This window comes from Ricinus communis, chromosome 4, assembly GCF_019578655.1.
Source record: "Ricinus communis isolate WT05 ecotype wild-type chromosome 4, ASM1957865v1, whole genome shotgun sequence".
In the NCBI taxonomy this organism is placed as follows: domain Eukaryota; kingdom Viridiplantae; phylum Streptophyta; class Magnoliopsida; order Malpighiales; family Euphorbiaceae; genus Ricinus; species Ricinus communis.
In genome coordinates, this window is record NC_063259.1 from 28666219 (window position 1) to 28686359 (window position 20141).

Here is a 20141-nt window from a genome sequence, read left to right on the forward strand (position 1 = left end):
TGCCTCTGCTTCTTGCAATGGTCGCACCTCTCGACGCTGGCAGGCACTCCTCTCATTTGAGCCGTCTCGCGAGGGTGTGAGAGGTGGGAAATATAGGCCTTATTCTCTGTGTTGTCGAAGCTATTAGCTGTGCTCATAGTCGCGCGTCTAGTCTCTTCCTGCTGGATGATGGCTATGACGGCGTCGATTTTAGGAAGCTTGCTTGACAATAGAATCAGCGACCTCAGAGCCTCGTAGCTCGAATCCAGCCCCCCCAGTTAAGTATACACCAAATCTTGCTCTACTTTTCTTCTTGCCTTTTATGGGTCCGTTGTCGGTGGGAGGTAACTCTGTAGTTCTTCCCATCTGGTCAGTACCTCAGTCGCATAACTCGTGCTTGTCCGAGTCCCTTATTTTATTTGTGCTAGTTCTTGCTTTAAATTGAAGATGTGAGCATAATTTTCCTCATGGCCATATAGGCCTTTCATCTTGATCCAAATTGCCTGTGAGGATTCCAGTAGCATGCAGAATTTGGCTATCTGAGGCTTCATAGTATTTGTGAGTAGTGACATTACCATATGGTCTGTCGTCTGCCACTCCTCTATTGCTTCCATTTCTTCTTTCGTTGGTTGGTTCGGATTGATTGATTGTGGCTTGCTTCTAGTTTCTGTGATGAACCCTATTTTTTTTTCTGCCACTTAGGCCGATGTAAACTGACCTCGACTATTCAAAATAATTTTGATTGCCTCTTAACACAGTGTTGGTTAGTTTTGTAATATCACTGTGAGACATAATGAGAAAGATTGTTTTGTTTGTGGTTTGGTTTGGATTGGTAAGTGATGACAGGATCAAGCCTGCTCTGGTACCACGATGAAAATGTAATTAGAAGTCTTATTGATCTGTGATGAGTTTACAAGTTAAATTCTTAGATTTACATGTATGAGAGTGTTCTTTTATATACAAATGAAGGGTAACGGTCTTATTGCTACCCTGTTGATCTCCTGAGCTCTATATCAACGTTCCTTTCCGTTCTGAGAAAGGTAGAAGCGACCTTTCTTCCTTAGGGAATAAAGGTTGCTCATTTTCTTAGCTTTTAGGCCTGTGATGATATGACCTGAGGTCTTGACCTGGGGTCCTTAACTATTGGTCTTTGTATTCTTGTTCCTGGCTTTGTACTTCAGCAATAGTTCTCCACTTTCCTGAGAATCAAATCAGACTATATTGAGCTCTCCCAATTCTAGAAAGTTCTACTCAAGCAGCTTGGCTATATATATATATTCATTTCTGTTGATAAAATTTTTGAGTGAGCCAAGCTGCTTGAGTAGAACTTTCTAGAATTGGGAGAGCTATATATATATATATATATATATATATATATATATATATATATATAGAGAGAGAGAGAGAGAGAGAAAGCATATAAAAGTTCTATTTACGAAGTTGTTAGATTTTGAATAAAGAGACTTTTGGGAACATCTATGCCAGAAAATGTATGCTGATTGCAAGGATTATGGATATTGATCAAGCCCTTTCCCATTGTGACTCCCATAGATTAACGATAAAATAGCTTGGAAAAGAATTAAAAGAAGCCTTTGCTTAGAAAACTTTGTCAAAGACCAACTAAAAATAACAGCATCAAAATTAAATAAAGACCAAATAGGACGACATAATTAAAGTCAAATACTATAAGCAACAAACCGCAAATCCTTAAAAAAAATGACAAGAAAACGCGCAAAATCCTCTCAGTCCCACTTTTTTTAGAGTTCCAAATGGCTTTAAATATTGCAATCCAACTTCAACGGAAAAAACAGCAGAAGAAAACAATTACAAAATGGCTAAACAAATAACTTACATAGCCATTATTCATTATGTCATCGCTGCCATTCTTCTTGCTGCTACAACCGTTATCTCTGATGATGCAACACCAATTCCAGCAGCTGAAAACCAAGTAAATAGCTGGTTCCAAGCTAACGTTAAGCACTTTTCAAGTCGTAAAGGCACCTTAGACCCAGCACTTTTAGCTGCAGAGGCTGCACCCAAAAGAATTAAGGTGAGATTAGATGGGAGTGGAGATTTCAAGAGCGTGACAGATGCTCTTAAAAGTATTCCATCAGGAAATGAACATCGTGTGATTGTGGATATTGGCTCTGGAGTGTATACAGAGAAAGTAACAATTGATAGGATCAAACCTTTTGTCACATTACTTGGATCTTCCAAGCATATGCCAACTTTGCAATTCGCTGGTACGGCCAAGAAGTATGGAACTGTCTATAGTGCCACTTTGACAGTGGAAGCTGATTACTTCGTTGCTGCCAATATCATCATTAAGGTATATATTTGTATCATTTTATTTATTTATTTGTTTATTATTATTCGGGTTACTTGGGCCATGACCTTACAGAATTCTTTTAAGTTTCCTTAGCTTGACTTTTTTCTCAAGTTTTTCTTTTCCTGATATTTTGGGTTAGAATACTGCACCAAGGCCAGATGGGAGGGCAGGAGCTCAGGCAGTGGCTTTGAGAGTTGCTGGTGATAAGGCAGCTTTTTATAACTGCCGAATTCTTGGATTCCAAGATACAGTATGCGATGACAAGGGCCGTCATTTCTTTAAGGACTGTTACATTGAAGGCACTGTTGACTTTATTTTCGGGAGTGGAAAGTCTCTTTATCTGGTAACAGATATATATATATTATCTGCAACTTCTTCTCCTTTCTTTATTAATATACAAAGACTTTCTTAAGTAATCCAAATATTGTCTAAAATGCAGAAAACACATCTCAATGTAATTAAGGAAAAGTTTATGACGGTGATAACAGCACAAGCAAAGCATACCAGTTCGGAAGATTCAGGATTCTCATTTGTACACAGCAGCATAACTGGAGATGCAACTGATGCATACTTGGGAAGAGCATGGATGGAAATGCCTGAGGTGGTATTTTCTTATTCTAAAATGAGTAAAGTTGTCATTCCTGCTGGCTGGTCCAACTACAATCACCCTGAACGAGAAAAGTAAGTAAAATTTTTACCATTTAGTCTCTGCACCCAGTTCCATCAACTTCATCTCCAGCTAAAAATTGAAAAGAAATAAAATTAGTGATTGGGAAACTAAAGTACTCATGAGTATAAATCTATGTGAACTTGCAGGAACATTTTATTCGCAGAATACAAGTGTTCAGGACCAGGAGCAAATCCCAGTGGACGTGTTAAATTCAGCAAGCAGCTGAGCGATTCGGCAGCCAAGCGTTTCATCTCTCTTGGATACATCCAGGGTTCTAAATGGTTGCTTCCACCTCCAAGCTAAGCTGCAATATAACAAATACAAGCGCATGCTGGGAAATGTGTAATATCTAGTTGAGGGTATCACTGTGATTTCGGATTTCGACTTCTTAATTGTATTTTTAACATTTTTAAATTAATATACGTATGCTATAAATATTTTGCTTGTAGAAAGATTTTAGATTTTTTTAATAAAAATATTGATCAATTTAACAATTACGTTGACTGAAAAAAAAAAAAAAACAAACATATCAGAGAAAAAAATTCGATAAGAACTTGTCAGTTAATTGATTATAAATTAGTTAAAGTAAAAAATCTAAAAAAAAAAATAGTTTACTCCATTGATTAATCAAACTGATAGTCTTTTAAAAGTTTAAATTGAAACCTTTAAAATTATTACAACTTCAATGACCATTTTTTAGTTAACTGATTTCTTAATTTATTTGGTTTCTGTCGGTTTTCTAATCAACTTGCCCATAATCTCAGTCCAATCAAACACAAGATACCATTTTGGTTCCAGGCAGCTTGGCTCACTCATAGAGATTTCTAGAGTTTTATCCAATAGAATTAGAAAGAAGATCTCAGTTTATGTATGACAAGTGAAAGTTTTATTGATAAAGTTTAGATTTTGATTAAAAAAACTTTTGGGAACATCTCTACCAGAAAAAGTTAACTGATTGCAAGGCTTACGGGTATATTGATTAAGCAAAAATGCTTTGAAATTGCTTGGAAAGAGAATTCAAAGAAACCTTCGCTTCAAGAGGAAATCATTTGGTTTCAAAAATCTCGCGAACCGTCATCCACAGTTATTAGTAGACGGAGAAATCCAGTGACTTCCCTCGAAGAATCAAATGGCATCTGGAATTCTCAGACTATGATACAATTAGTCAGAAGGTGGTAGATTTCTTTACTAGCCTTTACTCTGATGCAGGTGTCTATAACAAGATTTATCATATACAAAAGCAGCATGTCAGTACCCATCACAAATTGAATTATGTATCTATTGGAATCTGAGTTGATTACACAGAAGTGATAATTGATAAGATAGCGGATGAAACGTGATTGATTTAGAGCTCACTAATAAGAAGAGATAATTAAGATTAAGTCTTGTTAAACTTGAATCTAATCATAATAAAATGATTAAAGAAAAATCTTCGTTTTTTCCTCATCTGAATATCAAAGAGTTGATTAATATCTAAGACTTACTTCAAAAATTATAAACAAAGATAGTGAGAGTTGTTCCCTATTCCCACAAATTTTAAGAATTTCTATAACGAATTGGCTTATAACTTAAGTAAAAATTAAAACATAAAACATCTTGGCGAGATCTTCCAAATTAGATTGGACAAAATAGCAAGAGGAATGACTGCCTTGCTGCTATTCAATGTGCTAAATATAATTTCCATTGTACAAGTAATTCCTGCTGCCATCTACAAAATCAAGACCAGCTTCTAAATCCAACATAAACAACTGGTTTCAAGCTAATGTTAAACCCTGTAGAAGTCGCAGTGATACCCTAATCCTCAAATCATTAATTAAGGCTAGCAATGATGGAACTAGAGCTTTCAAATGTCTGGTGCCATTAAGAATTCCAGAAGCAATTCTAATTATTCAATAGAACAATTGAAAGAAACAAGCCATTTGTCAGGTTTTATGGATCTTCTAACGGCATGCCAACCATGTCATCTGATGGTAATGCTGCTGAATATATACAACTGTATTTAGTGCCACTATAACCGTCTAGTCTGATTTCGTCGTAGGTGCTAATCTCATTATATTCAGGTACATAATACATAGCATTTAATTATTTTGTTGTTTTATTTTCCCATTTCTTTTTCATTTGTTGGTTCAGCACAATGCATACTCTCTTGCTTTTGTATTAAAAGTTTTATAGCCTATGCGATGGTTCAGTAAAGATTTATTTAAATATTCTGAACCACTAATCAAGGACAAAAAATAGAGAAAGGAAAAGAATGCAATAGCCATACACGTCCTTCCAAAATTTTTTTTTAGAAAAAAAAAAAAAAAAGCAAGGAAACGCGAGATGCTCTCCAAGTTGACGAAATAACAAGCAAGAGAAAGCGAAGAACACTCTGTATCTTAAATATTTTTAGGCTTTCCTACACGCAACTCGCCTATAAATTGCAATATAAAGCTTCAAACAAAAAGCAACATCAACAAACGAAAAAAAAAATAATACTCAGTCATCATGTCTAGACACCTTTGTTTCATTGGCTTTGTGCAATTTGCCATCCTTGCCATTGTTCTAGCAGCTAATACTGTCAGCTCCGATGATACCACGCCAATCCCAGAGGCTGCATCTGGAATCGCAGGTTGGTTCTCTGCTAATGTTAAGCCCCTTGCAGACCGTAAGGGTACCTTAGACCCTGCCCTTGAAGCTGCTGAAGCTAACCCTAAAACTATTAAGGTTAGACTAGATGGAAGTGGAGAATTTAAAACTATTGCCGATGCTGTTAAGAGTATCCCATCAGGAAACACTCAACGTGTGATTGTGGATATTGGACCTGGAACTTATAACGAGAAAATCACCATAGAAAGAGATAAACCTTTTGTTACATTTCTTGGACCATCCAACATGGCTACGATAGCATTTGGGGGTACTGCTCATGAATACGGAACTGTTTATAGTGCTACATTACAAGTGGAATCTGAATACTTTATTGCAGCTAATCTCATTATTCAGGTTTTTCTTTTCTTTCCTTATCATTATCTATTTCCTTAGAGATTACACAATTGTACTTTTGGTTCTCATTTATTATCATAATTTTTTTTTTTTACTGTATAGAACACTGCACCCAGACCTGATGGAAAAACACCTGGAGCCCAAGCACTTGCTGTAAGAACCGGTGGCAGTAAAGCGGCTTTCTACAAAGTCAAAATGTTGGGATTTCAAGACACCTTATGTGATGATAAAGGATTTCATTTCTTCAAAGATTGCTATATTGAGGGCACTGTTGATTTCATTTTCGGGAGTGGAAAGTCCATTTATCTAGTAATAAAACCTTTCCTCCAAACTCTTTTTTCTTTTTCATTACCAATAAGATTCAAGGTTCATTTATTAAAATATTCATAACTTTTGTTTTTTAAGTGATATTAGTATAATTCTTCATATAAATTTGTACATATACATGCAGAATACAGAGATAAATGTATTAACAGATGCAGAACCAACAGTAATAACAGCACAAGCAAGGCAAGGTTCAGAAGATACTGGCTTTTCATTTGTACATTGTAGTATAGGAGGAACAGGAACTGGAGCCCACTTAGGCCGAGCGTGGATGGAAGCCCCAAGGGTAGTGTTTGCCTATACTGCTATGACCGGGGTTGTCAATCCTGAAGGATGGTCTAGTAATAACCATCCCGAGAGAGAAGCGTGAGTACTTTTTATCTAGTTATATATATTTTTTAATTTCATCAAAGTAGAGTTAAATAATGTCTAAACTTTAAGATCATGTTATTGAATCCAATTTGCAGCAAGGTTGTGTTTGGAGAATACAAAAACACAGGACCAGGTGCTGCTCCAGATGGACGTGTTAAATACAGCAAACAACTAACTGATGCAGAAATTGCACCATTCCTTTCTCTTGGCTTTATCGAGGGTTCCAAATGGCTGCTTCCTCCTCCATAGATGTAAAGAGTTTATTCATAGAACATAGAAATATTTATATATATTTATGTGAGGGGAATGGGACATGCAGTTGTCTATGCTCGTCTCATGCGAAATTTTGCCTCTTTTCGTTCCTTTGTAAGCTATAAACCAGAATATTATATCAAGATCTGGTGCTGATATTTATTTTCTTGAGAATGAAAGTAAAGTAATGCATTTTTGGTATTGGTAATTACATTTCTCTTTTCTTTAATTGGAGTATCCCATAAGTATTGCTTCTTTTTTGTCAATGAGGAAAGATTTGTCCGGTAAGGCGTGGGATCAAGTAAATCCCGTTCTTCTGGGAAAACTTCTGTCCATAGATATGTAATAATCAAACGATGAATTATCAAATAGCACTTCAATTGGAGTGAATTCTGCTCTAGGGAAAATTCTCTGGCCTGCCCCAAAAGCAACATAAATAAATGGAGGAATTGAGTTCGAGGATGTCCCAAACCTTGATTGATCAAACTTTTCTGGATCCTGAAAAATTTTCTTGTTCAAATGTGTAAAACCAGCTACCCAAAGTACCTGGATAAAATCGTTGCTTCGGCGTTTAATTAACTTCAGATCTAATGTCATTGATATATATATGCAGTTTCTAATGCATTTTGATCTATTTACTTTTTTCCTTTTTTGCTAATTGGAGCCAGAGTATCAACTCCTAATCTCATAGCCTTACATATACAATTAAATTTTTTTTTTCATTCCTGCCATCCTTTGGGGATCATAATTACCAAAGCTAGTGTTTCTACTAGCATGTGCCTGAACATTTCAAAATTTGGAGGGGTTATTCTGATGAACTCCAGAGCTACATTCCTGTGTATTTCATTTTTTTGATTTTTGTCCAACTAAGCATTCCACCATTTGCTTTTTAGCTATAACAACTTCATTCACTCTCTTCGAATTCCAAGAATTCCCAGATCAGATCAAGATCAGAACAATCATGCGATCATATCTGATGAAGTACTTCAGGAAACAAAACAGATGCTTTCAATTAACTTCGAGCACCTCATTATAAACATCTGCATCTCTGGCTGGCTGTGTAATGAAGACATGAAGAACTGTAACGGTATCGTGACTAGCAATCATTAAAGCTATAAGATTGTTACAAATATCCTCTTCTGGGAAAGAAGTTTTCCATTTTCGTCTCTCAATGTAATTAGCAAGCATGAGATAATGTTATCATGAGAACCCAAGTTACCACTTTCCAGTTCTCTCTTTCTTTTTTTGATCAGTTGAGAAAGTAGCTTGCATATCCTGTAGATTCGTGCCTGCAACGCATTATGAAATATCGTCCCTGGAAAATACAAGGAACTGACCAAGTTCCTCTAACAGCTAGTTTGAAGTCCTAAAGAAATGCATCTTTCTCGTTGCCTCCTGGTGATCCAAATAGCAGACCGCAAGTAAACTTGAGAATAATTTTTTTCATGAATGATACAGCCTGAAGAGTCCGGCAGCTATTGCTCCGGCAAAAATGTCACGTAATCAAAGATTTGACAACCATCAGCTTTCAAATTTATCAAGAGAAAAAAATTAACTTGTATTTAACCACGAAAAAAATCTTTTTTTGGCTCACACAAGTTGATTCCATTATTTCGTTTATTACATTAAAATTCTGAATAGTAATTATTAAACCTCACAAGCCTGTACTCGATTCAAATTAATTATATTTTTGAAAGTGGGAAGTCCCTGTATTTGGCAATTAAAAGGCATGGCACTGTATATATCTTTTAATACCTGTTGGACACAAAGTAATCAAGAAATTAAATTAACAACTAATTATTAGAATTAAAAGTAGGACACGGAGTTGCATGAAATGGGGTTGACAGTGATAACGACACAAGTAAGGAATAATCTTGAAGAGGACAGTAGATTTTGTATTTGTATATTGCAATATGATTGGAAAAGGGACAGCAGCATTATTAGGGAGAGGTGGTGTTTTCTTATATTAACTAGGGAAATATTGTTAATCCTCCATCCTGAATGAGAAGGCTGCGACATCATTCTCTAATCATTTTTTCATTAACTAATTGGATTTAATTAGATTTTAACTCGTCATCTCACATTACGAAATAATTAACATTAGCCCTCTCGAATTGCAGAACGAGTCTCAACGTACATGTCAAGTATAGAGATCAACTAACAGACGAACAAGTACAAGATTGATTGTTGTTGGTTCTGAATGGGTAGTTCCTCCTAAATGATTCTAAGAAGTTCATGCTCAAAATACATCAAACCATAATTCTCCTAAATCTGGCTGTTGCCAGCCTTTAAGTCTATATTCTGAAACACGCTTGAATGGAATTTTTGTTAGATTATCATGTTTTATATTCTAGATGCAACTGGAATTTATATTCTTGAGTAAAACAGTTGGACACATTTTTTTAAACAAATTACTTGTCCGAAAAGAAAAAATATATAATAAATAGCAAAAACTTTATAATAAAGGTACAGGCCATGCCAAATACTAATAATGGATTAGTATAAAATTTATCAAAACATTTTGAACCACAAATCAAGGGAAGAAAAAAACCAAATGCAGGGAGTCCATTCATGTCCTACAAAAATTGAGAAGCATGAAATTGCGAGAAGCGCTCCAATTTGACAAAATAACAAATAAGAGTATGCGAGGAACACTCAGAATCTTAAATATTTTTAGACTTTTCTTTATGCAGCTCACTTATAAATACTTCAAGACAACAAACAAGCAACACATCAACAAACTGAAAAGAAAAAGAAAATACTCATACATCATGTTTAGACACCTTTCTATCATTGGCTTTGTGCAATATGCCATAGTTGCCATTGTTCTAACAGCCACTATTGTTAGCTCTGCTGACACCACGCCAATGCCAGACGCTGCATCTGGAATTGCAGGTTGGTTTTCTGCTAATGTCAAGCCATTGGCAGATCGTAAGGGCACCTTAGACCCTGCCCTAGAAGCTGCTGAGGCTAACCCTAAAACCATTAAGGTTAGACTAGATGGAAGTGGAGAATTTAAAACGATAACCGATGCTGTTAAAAGTATCCCATCGGGAAACACACAACGTGTGATTGTGGATATTGGACCTGGAACTTATAAGGAGAAAATCACCATTGAAAGGGATAAACCTTTTGTTACATTTCTTGGACCACCCAACATGGCTACCATAGCATTTGGGGGCACTGCTCAAGAATTCGGAACTGTTTATAGTGCTACATTACAAGTGGAATCTGAATACTTTATTGCAGCTAATCTCATTATTCAGGTTTTTTTTTTTTCCTTTCTTTATCATTATCTATTTATCCTTGAAGATTAAACAATTGTACTTTTGGTTCTCATTTATTATCATAATGGATGTTTCTTTATTGTGTAGAACACTGCACCCAGACCTGATGGAAAAAGACCCGGGGCCCAAGCGCTTGCCGTAAGAATCGGCGGCAGTAAAGCAGCTTTCTACAAAGTCAAAATGTTGGGATTTCAAGACACATTATGTGATGATAAGGGATTCCATTTCTTCAAAGATTGCTATATTGAGGGCACTGTTGATTTCATTTTCGGGAGTGGAAAGTCCATTTATCTAGTAATAAAACCTTTCCTCCAAACTCTTTTTTCTTTCTCATTAACAATAAAAATCAAGATTCATTTATACAAAAAATCCTAACTTTTTTTACTTCAAGTGAGATTAGTATTTATTTTGTAATAGTCCTTAATATAAATTTGTATATATATATGCAGAACACGGAGATAAATGTGTTAACGGATGCAGAACCAACAGTAATAACAGCACAAGCAAGGCAAGGTTCAGAAGATACTGGCTTTTCATTTGTACATTGCAGTGTAGGAGGAACAGGAACTGGAGCCCTCTTAGGCCGAGCGTGGATGGAAGCCCCAAGGGTAGTGTTTGCCTATACTGCCATGACCGGGGTTGTCAATCCTGAAGGATGGTCTAGTAATAACCATCCCGAGAGAGAAGCGTGAGTACTTTTTATCTAGTTATATATATTTTTTAATTTCATCAAAGTAGAGTTAAATAATGTCTAAACTTTAAGATTATGTTATTGAATCCAATTTGCAGCAAGGTTGTGTTTGGAGAATATAAAAACACAGGACCAGGTGCTGCTCCAGCTGGGCGTGTTAAATTCAGCAAACAACTAACTGAGGCAGAAGTTGCACCCTTCCTTTCTCTTGGCTTTATTGAGGGTTCCAAATGGCTGCTTCCTCCTCCATAGATGTAAAGAGTTTATTCATAGAACATAGAAATATTTATATGTATTTATGTGAGGGGAATGGGACATGCAGTTGTCTATGCTCGTCTCATGCGAAATTTTGCCTCTTTTCGTTCCTTTGTAAGCCATAAGTATAAACCAGAATACTATATCAAGATCTGGTACTGATATTTGATTTCGTGAAAGTGAAAGTAAAATGTTGCATTTTTGATAATTAAACCCAGAGTTTCTTTTCATACCTGTCATCCTTCGAGGAGATGATAACCACCAACACTGGTGTCTCTACAAATACTGGAGGGATTATTCTCTTCGAATCTTGAGTAACATTCTGTGTGTACATTTTCTTTTCGGCATTTCTCTCCAATTTAGAATTCCACCCTTTGCTTCTTTAGATTTAAAAACTTCATTATGCTCTCTTCAAATTCCAAGAATTTCGTATTAGAACAATCATACGTAAAGTTCTGAATAAGAAATAGAGATGCTTTCAATTACTATCCAGTACCTTGTTGCAATTAGTTTGTCTAAATTTTATTTTTGTTTAGCGTTTATTCTTTTAAAGAAAAATTAAATTTAAATCATAAATTTGTAGTAAGCTCATAATTAATTTTTTATTTATGATATGAAATTACCGGATAATTTTATTTACAACAGACTATAATGACATGTTTACTTGTAAAGAATATTTTTTTTTTTTTAGTTTTTAAAGTAAACAAACTTCTTATTTTTATAGAAAATTTATACAATTTAGAAAATATATTTACTTTATAGAAATTTTTTTATTTTCTATTTAAATAATATTTTAAATATAAAGAGTAAACTTAAAATAAATAAAGTAAATAATTTTCATTTGAAAATAAATAATTTCTTATACAAACAAAAATTTAGAAAATATGTTTAGTTTATTTTTAAAAAATTTTAAAAATATTTTTATAATTTTTCAAAAATTATTTAAAAATATAAAAAATTATTTTCTATTTTTACTTTAAAAAAAAAATGCAAATAAATATAAAGTAAATGAAAATATTTTTAAAAAATTGGAATAATTTTTTTTTTAAGTAAACAAGCCCTGAATATTTTTTGTCACGGGCCCAATTTACTGACTAAGTTTAGACCCGTCGTATACGGATAAGGCCTAACTGTGATTAGGCGATGACTATATTGGGCCTAAATTAATAGAAACCCAGAGTTGCCTGCCTAAAGTCATAAAATTACAAAGTAACCTTTTCTCTCCCGATCCACCGAATCGATTCGGGCACGGGATACCACAATTCACAAATTCACAAACATGACCTCCCAATCCCTAGCTTAGTTTTAGGTTCTTTCTTTTTTAATCAATTCAAATCAAATCAAAAACCCCAAAACCTCAAAAATTTTAGTGCGGGTGGAGATATAGAAAAAGGAAATAATATGGATCAGCACGAGCATGAAGAGCAAGAGCATGAGGTGTATGGCAGTGAGATTCCCGATGAGAGAGAGATGGATGCTGATATCGACATGTCTTCTAGACCTGAGGAAGAAGAAGAAGAAGTAGAAGAAGAATATGACGAACAAAACCCTAACTCTAAGGTCTCTCTTTTTGTTTCTCTTTTCTGTTAACTATATCTTGTTTCTGTTTTTTTGTCTTATAGTGATTTTGATGGATTAGGATTTGGAGGACATGAAGAAGAGACTTAAAGAGATTGAAGAAGAAGCCGGCGCACTCCGTGAAATGCAGGCTAAAGTTGAGAAGGAGATGGGAGCTGTTCAAGGCATCTCTCACTCTCTCCCTCTATCTATATATATTGTGCTTTAGTCTTGTAAGAGTAGAATTTAGTAGCTTTTTTCTTTTTGTATACGTTTGGATAGTTTTGTCTTCCTCGAAATAAATTGGTACCTTTAGTGACACCTAATTGTTGTCGATAATTTTCTGATAGATAAAATACTGGCTATTAAATGTATATGATCAGCTGCTATGTTAAGTTATTTATGTGATTCAAATACATTCTGTGCGTATGTTCTCTATTTTTTATTTCTACAGGATGAAACGATGTTTTTAGTTAACAGTTCCCTGTCATACATGTCTACAGATTCCTCAAGTGGTTCTGCAACGCAAGCTGAGAAGGAGGAGGTGGATTCGCGATCTGTATACGTTGGTAATGTGAGGGTTAACTATCTTTTTCTCCCCTTTTTTATTTTTATTTTTGAGTTATTTCTTTGTAATAATGATTAGTTCTGCAAGTATATGGTAATGCTTGTTCTTTGTGATGGTTTAAATGGGGGTTTTACTAGTGTATTTGCAAGAACCATTTAAATGATGATTCTATGTATCATGATGAATTTATCCTCGTGCATTTGAATACTGTATCCTAGGTTTATATAATGTGGTGTTGGTTGCTCTGCGTCTGGATTGGTTGCACACCTGTTTTTATGTTCTTATGTTTCAATGATTCTGCTACTTTAAATAAGCTGATCTGAAAGGAAGAATCGTTGCTCTTCATTTATGTTTTTGACTTCAGGTAGACTATGCCTGTACTCCTGAAGAAGTTCAGCAGCATTTTCAATCATGTGGAACTGTAAACAGAGTGACAATTTTGACTGACAAGTTTGGTCAACCAAAGGGTTTTGCATATGTTGAATTTGTAGAGGTTGATGCTGTTCAAAATGCTCTTTTGTTGAATGAATCGGAATTGCATGGCCGTCAGTTAAAGGTATGTTAACTTATTTGCTTTGCTGTTAATTGCTCTGTAGATTTGCTTGTATGACTATTTTGATGGTTCTTTTATCTTTAGGTCTCTGCTAAGCGTACCAATATTCCTGGAATGAAGCAGTATCGAGGAAGGCGTCCCAACCCTTATTCTGGGTTCAGATCCCGAAGGCCATTCATGCCTGCTCCTTTCTCTCCCCCATATGGGTATGGGTAAGCATTTAAATATCTTTATTTCATTTGATGTCTTGGACGACAAGGGAATATAAGAACTTAGGATGTTACTTTTCCTTGTGATTTAGTTTACTTCAGTTGATGCTTGTCTCCTTTCATACTCATGAATGAGTGTGTACAAGATATATATATATTTGATCGATATATTTATTTAGAGTTATTAGTTTTTGAGAAGGATTTGATTTTAACTTACAGTCCTAGAAGAAAACAAATTAACATCTCAAAAATATGATTATAAAAGGTGGATGCATGAAAATCTTTCCTATCTATAAGAAGATAGCTTCTTGCCTTCTTCCTATTGAAAAGAAAAAAATTTTTGGACAGTCTATGCTTTTGCTCTTCTGATTCAAGCAAAGTCCTTGTTGAATGTTGTTCAGTGCGCTGTGTCATTCTGTCATATTCTAATCAAGGGTGTCTAATTTGAAACACGGGAATGATCAAGCTATCAATTGAATTTGAATTTAGGCTGCATGCCCTATAGTTATTTGTGGGCATTATGATTAGAAACAGCAAATTGTTTGGTGCCTTTTTGTGATTCATGTGTTTGAGGTCCATTTTGATTTATTTGAATCTGATATGACCTTGATTGCTCATGACTTGTGAGGATTTTTGGGTATGGTTAAATTAGAAGAAAATTTCAGTTCCACTTATGAAGTGGCTACAGCAGACCAGCATTAGAACTAAGGAGTTCCATCAGGATAATATCTTTTGCAAGTGGCTACCTCAACCATAAAGATCATTCTCGTCTTATTCATTGGAGATTTAGTTAGAGTTACCTAGGTCATTCAAATTGGTGTGCTGTTGACACTCATGCATGGAAATGTTTCTGGACCTTGTGTATTATATCAGCTATGCTGCCTTTTCCCCATCAGATGTGGAATTGTTTCGGAGGCCATCTCATTCTATTTGATTATTTCTTTTCACATATTATTCATTGTCATATCTAGCATACCTTTTATTTGTTTGACTATGTATTAGGTTTAGTAAAGCAGTGGAGTTCTGCATCATTGTTCACGCTGTTAATTTATCTCATATTCAGGAGGTAAGTTTCAAACAATAAATTTCTTTTCAGTTTAAAAACTGAATCATATAACAGAAATTGTACTATCTAACATTAAAAAGAAAAAAATAAACAAATATACTGTGGCTAGTGAGTCAATGAATAATTGGTTTTAGTGAAAGTGGAGAAAAGATAAAAGGAAAGCGAGGTAGAAGACTTAGGAGAACGGAGTATCAACCGTGCTATCGGTTTCTTTAGAAGAAGCCATACGATCCTATATTATGGAAAACTTATAATTTCAAAGCATAAAATGCTATGATTTTCTTTTAAAAAAAACTTAAAAATCTTGGATATTCTTTATAAAAAACAATCAATTGGGTGACTAGAACCAACTTATCGACACTGACGGTGAAACATTATAGCCGCTAGCTATCTTCCCGGCAACGAACGATCGAGAGAGAGAGAGCGAGTGGGTTAGTCAATGACCGAAATAACCTCACGGGTTATTTTATGCTTTGTTATCATTTGCATCTCATACTCGCATGAAAAATGCATTCCAAAAATTGAATATATTGTCCCTTAAAAAATATTAAATTAATGAAAATAAAAGAAAATATTAGATTTATATTAACTAATTTATTTTTTGCTACCAATTCGTCATTGCTCATGTTGTTAATAAATTACAATGGGTCGAAAGGCTTAAGTTTTTAAAGTGTGGTATAAGATCATTGGTAGCAAAAAAGAGTTCTTATATTTAGCAAGAACTCTTATCTTCATCAACTATTTTGGAATATAAGAATTTTATTAGTCAAGTTAGTTTTAATTAACTGATAATTTGTCGATATATATATATGTATCATTAATATTTTATGTATAAGATTAGCCATTATTGATCAAGCGGCTGCAATTGAAAAAGATAACATATTCTGAAAAAAGAAAAAATTCAGGCCGATAAGAAAAAGAAAAGAAACTTCACTCATATTTTAAGACATTTTTTATGACTTGCTCAAGAGACTATTAATTTATGTGTTAAGTGAAACTTATTAATTAGTCTAATTGTTTATATATTATTTTTCAAATTTATAAAATTTAGCACTGCGAAACTCATGATCTAATAAATAATCTCATTTATCATCAATTATTATTGATTTATCATGTTTTAATGTATAGAGTTCTTATATTTTTCGATGCAATTTATGAATCTAATATTTTTTTTTTCACTAATTTAATATTTTTTAAGGGACAGTATATTCAATTTTTAGGATGCATTTTTCATGCGAGTATAAGATGCAAATGATAACAAAGCATATAAAAACCCGTGAGGTTATTTCGGTCATTGACTAACCCACTCGTTCTCGATCGTTTGTCGCCGGGAAGCCAGCTAGCGACTATCATTTTTCACCTTCAGTGTCGATAAGTTGGTTCTAGTCACAACTATTCCTTGATCCTTGTTCGCACCATCATAGAACACTATTGATTGTTTTTGGTAAATAATATCCAAGATTTTTAATTTTTTTTTAAAAGAAAATCCTGGCATTTTATGCTTTGAAATTATAAGTTTTCCATAACAAATGATTATATGGCTTCTTCCAAAGAAACCGATAGATACTCCGTCCTCTACCTCGCTTTCCTTTTATCTTTTCTCCACTTTCACTAAAACCAATTATTCACGAACTTACTAGCCGGTATATTTGTTTTTCTTTTTCTTTTTGTGTTAGATAATACAATTTGGGTTATATGACTCAGTTTTTAAACTAAATTTTCAGGCCAAAGAGCATATACAAGGATCCTGATGATGGGAAGCAGCGGTTTTTACTTGAGTTAGAATTTGTCCAATGTCTAGCTAATCCCACTTATATCCACTGTAAGTCATGTATTTGATTTTCCATAAAACCCTTAAATTTTTTGCTTATTAGTGCTCTAATTTTTGTGCATTTGACCCTTATGCTGAGTTCTTGATTCTTTTCTTTCCCTTGCCAATATAGATTTGGCTCAGAATCGCTATTTTGAAGATGAAGCATTTATTGGCTACTTGAAATACCTTCAGTACTGGCAACAACCTGAGTATATAAAATTTATTATGTGAGTTAATAATCTCTTACAATTATGCCCTCTTGTGGATATTTTAAACGAAGTTTGACTTTCAAGTTGTTATATGAAATGAAATGATTCTGTAATTTTGTTTATAACATTCTTGTTCAATTTTATTTTATTTTTAATTCTTGCACTTATAATCTGGTATAATCCCAGGTACCCTCATTGCCTTTTTTTTCTTGAATTGCTTCAAAATGCAAGCTTCCGCAATGCAATGGCACATCCTGGCAACAAGGTTTCATTCTCGTGGCCCTTTAGTAACCCTTAAAGCAAAGATTAAATCTGTGTCATCATTGGTGCTATAGGATTTCAGTTTGTGAATGATCGTAGCATTTGGCTCAGAATTTCTCGGCTTATTCACTTAATTGATTAGCGTTATGAGTAATTGCAAACTTGATCCATCTTACCTTCCTTCAAGAGTGATACCCTATCATCGTAGACATAGTTGTATCTTTATTATGGTCTAATGCTCCTCATCAGGTATCTCCGTTGGTGTTGCTATTATATGCTGCATGAAATCTGTTCCTAATGCAGATAATTGTTCTCTGTTAGGCTATTTTGCATTAGTTTATCCTTGTTAGATTGCATGGCTTGAAGAGTAAAGTCTAATTTCTCTGTGATCCAGACAAAATTTTGCATGCTCTTGAATAAATTAAAACAAAAGTTAATTTTGTATGTTTTTAGTTATTTTCATATAACTTGCTGATACATGGATCTCTTAGGAATTGACACATAGGCAGCAATTCTTTTTCTGGAAGAACTATAGAAACAACCGGCTGAAGCACATTTTACCTAGACCGCTTCCTGAACCTGTTCCTACACCCCCTACTTCTGCTCTACCTCTACCACCTTTGCAATCATCACCTGTGCCTCCTACAACCGTTGCTATGCCAGCTGCTTCTGCCTCAGCCCTCTCTCCCATGCCATATGGCATGCCCCCTGGATCTACTCTTGCAAAAAATGATATGCGGAACACTGGAATTGATCGAAGAAAAAGAAAGTATGTAACATATCTGCTATTATTGCTTCATGATACAAGACCATTAACTACCACAACCAGCATCCTCATACATATGTTGCATTATTTTTGCAGGAAAGAAGTTTAACCTGAATCATCTTAGTTGAAAGCACTGGGGTGAATATATCTGCTGAGGTAGCTTATGCACATCCATTTGTTTCACGAGCTGTAGACGTGTGAAAATTCTAAATCATGAATCCATGATTATCCATATTACACTTCAATTATTTCTAATATTTTTTATTTTTGTTTGCAACAATTATTTATATCACAAAATCTATGTGTTGAGAGCTCTTTTCATGTTGAGCTATAAAAATCAGCTTATACTCAGAAGTTTCTCTGAAACACTCATCTACTCTTAGGTTATGAAATCCATGCACCGTAATCAGCAGCCCCAAGGTTCTTTTGATGGATTTGCAGACCAACCTACAAGACCTACCTTCCCTGTTGCCTGTTTCTCGATGCACCGAATGTAATTCTGGTATAGCATCTTTGTCTCTCTAGTGTAATGAGCCTGATTTGTGTTTTAGAACTTCATAATTTATAGTTAAAGCTGAAAATGATCAGCTCATATGCCAACAGGTAGACTACTTGTAAGGAAATGAGAGACTTTCTAGAATTCATTTGCTAGTTTATATGCGTGTTGTTGGCAAAGCTCTCATGTGGCAACAGATTTTAATAATCTTTCTATTACAAGTTCTGTTCCGAGTGTCTGAAGGAATCTGTTTTCTACTGATAATATTGTCATTTGGAATCTTTTATTATTTGTATTGCACTGCATGCCAATTGCCAAAGTTTGCAGCCTATCAACTTGTATTACTTGCTAGTTCCAAGGAAGCCTGTTTATGGAAGGGGTTAGGTCTTGTTTATTCTTGGGATCAAAATTGAAAATTAAGGAATAATTCGGATGTTGTCAATTATAAATACCTAAAAAGATTTAGTTTAAACGATGTCGGGTAGCCTAAATAAAAAGATAATTCCCGTATTTGTGGCCGAATAAAGGAGTTGGGTCAATTTTTCCCACGATTAAATGTTACATGTATTTTATAACGAATTCTATTTATATTAAATATTTTTCTTTGTCACGGTTGATCATATTGATATATGCTACTTAATAAATAATAAATAAATCTTCTATTGTCCATTGCAATAATTTATCAATTAATAAAATTATATTTTTAATTAAATATTAATTTTAGTTATAAAAAATAATAGACTAATTATATTTTAATATATGTTCTCTAATAAATAATTTTTATTTAGATAATAATGTTAATTTTATTTTGAAAATAGCTACTAATTATATTTTAATTTTATATTAATTAATAAATTATTTTCAAATTACATAATAATTTTAATTTAATTTTTAAATTATATTTTATTTCAAGACTTAATCAAGTGCCAACCTATGTGCGACATAGAGTTTTTATTTTTTTGAAATACAGTAGATGTTATCATTTTCTGCAGCTTTGAATTTAGCAAACTAATATATTTTTATACTCATTCAGCAGCTCAGTTGTAAGGTCAAATTCGCCAATGTCCATTCTTAACTTTGACAGATGAAGAACCTGTACAAGAAGAAATCTTCATTACAACTAAAAACATATCAACGTAAACTAAGAGAGCATTTCCAAAAAGAGCATTCCTAAAACTTGCGTCCGAGTTTCTTTCCATTTTGAGAAACGAAGCTTTACTTTCAATTGTTTTTGGTAAAGCTTCACTTGCCATTCCACATGCACATATAGATCACTAGCTCAACTCCAACACTAAACACACTTTCAGTTGTTTCTTGCTCCATTTATTCGACAAGATAAAGAACAATGAAGTTACATAATCGATTATTAGAGAAAGTAAATCGATCGAAATAATTAAAACTAGGTTTCATAAATTGAAATTTTTCTGATTTAGAGTTATTTATTTGGGGTTGAGATGTTGTTAATTGCTGACTTTGATAACTATTTGTTGAGTCAGCAACAG

At 34.1% G+C, this 20141-nt stretch overlaps 4 protein-coding genes across 6 annotated transcripts; all 4 read left to right on the top strand.

Moving 5' to 3' along the window:
- Window positions 1-1800: 1800 nt before the first annotated feature.
- Window positions 1801-3472, top strand: LOC8275445 (pectinesterase PPME1). Its single transcript, XM_002510998.3, has 4 exons — window positions 1801-2308; window positions 2448-2651; window positions 2748-2989; window positions 3125-3472. Exons 1-4 carry the CDS (start codon window positions 1811-1813, stop codon window positions 3279-3281), a joined length of 1101 nt encoding a protein of 366 aa, XP_002511044.2. The 5' UTR covers window positions 1801-1810; the 3' UTR covers window positions 3282-3472.
- A 1942-nt stretch (window positions 3473-5414) lies between these two features.
- Window positions 5415-7116, top strand: LOC8275444 (pectinesterase PPME1). The gene is made up of 4 exons (XM_002510997.4): window positions 5415-5960; window positions 6063-6269; window positions 6412-6650; window positions 6752-7116. The coding sequence occupies exons 1-4, from the start codon at window positions 5466-5468 to the stop codon at window positions 6903-6905; spliced, it is 1095 nt and encodes a 364-aa protein (XP_002511043.2). The 5' UTR covers window positions 5415-5465; the 3' UTR covers window positions 6906-7116.
- Window positions 7117-9633: 2517 nt separating this feature from the next.
- On the top strand, window positions 9634-11354 carry LOC8275443 (pectinesterase PPME1). The gene is made up of 4 exons (XM_002510996.3): window positions 9634-10174; window positions 10283-10489; window positions 10645-10883; window positions 10985-11354. Exons 1-4 carry the CDS (start codon window positions 9680-9682, stop codon window positions 11136-11138), a joined length of 1095 nt encoding a protein of 364 aa, XP_002511042.1. The 5' UTR covers window positions 9634-9679; the 3' UTR covers window positions 11139-11354.
- Window positions 11355-12334: 980 nt separating this feature from the next.
- LOC8275441 (mediator of RNA polymerase II transcription subunit 31) lies at window positions 12335-18896 on the top strand. 3 transcript variants are annotated; one of them, XM_048372766.1, is made up of 11 exons: window positions 12335-12701; window positions 12781-12883; window positions 13202-13272; window positions 13631-13822; window positions 13904-14031; window positions 16819-16916; window positions 17038-17134; window positions 17303-17381; window positions 17869-18146; window positions 18240-18299; window positions 18527-18896. In XM_048372766.1, the coding sequence occupies exons 1-10, from the start codon at window positions 12543-12545 to the stop codon at window positions 18250-18252; spliced, it is 1218 nt and encodes a 405-aa protein (XP_048228723.1). In that variant the 5' UTR covers window positions 12335-12542; the 3' UTR covers window positions 18253-18299; window positions 18527-18896. The 3 variants fall into 3 exon arrangements, with proteins under 3 accessions (XP_048228723.1, XP_025014094.2, XP_002511040.2); XM_025158326.2 differs by having other exon boundaries at window positions 12336-12701; window positions 13904-14025; XM_002510994.4 differs by lacking the exons at window positions 12335-12701; window positions 12781-12883; window positions 13202-13272; window positions 13631-13822 and adding an exon at window positions 15031-15094 and having other exon boundaries at window positions 13904-14025.
- The last annotated feature ends 1245 nt before the right edge of the window (window positions 18897-20141 follow it).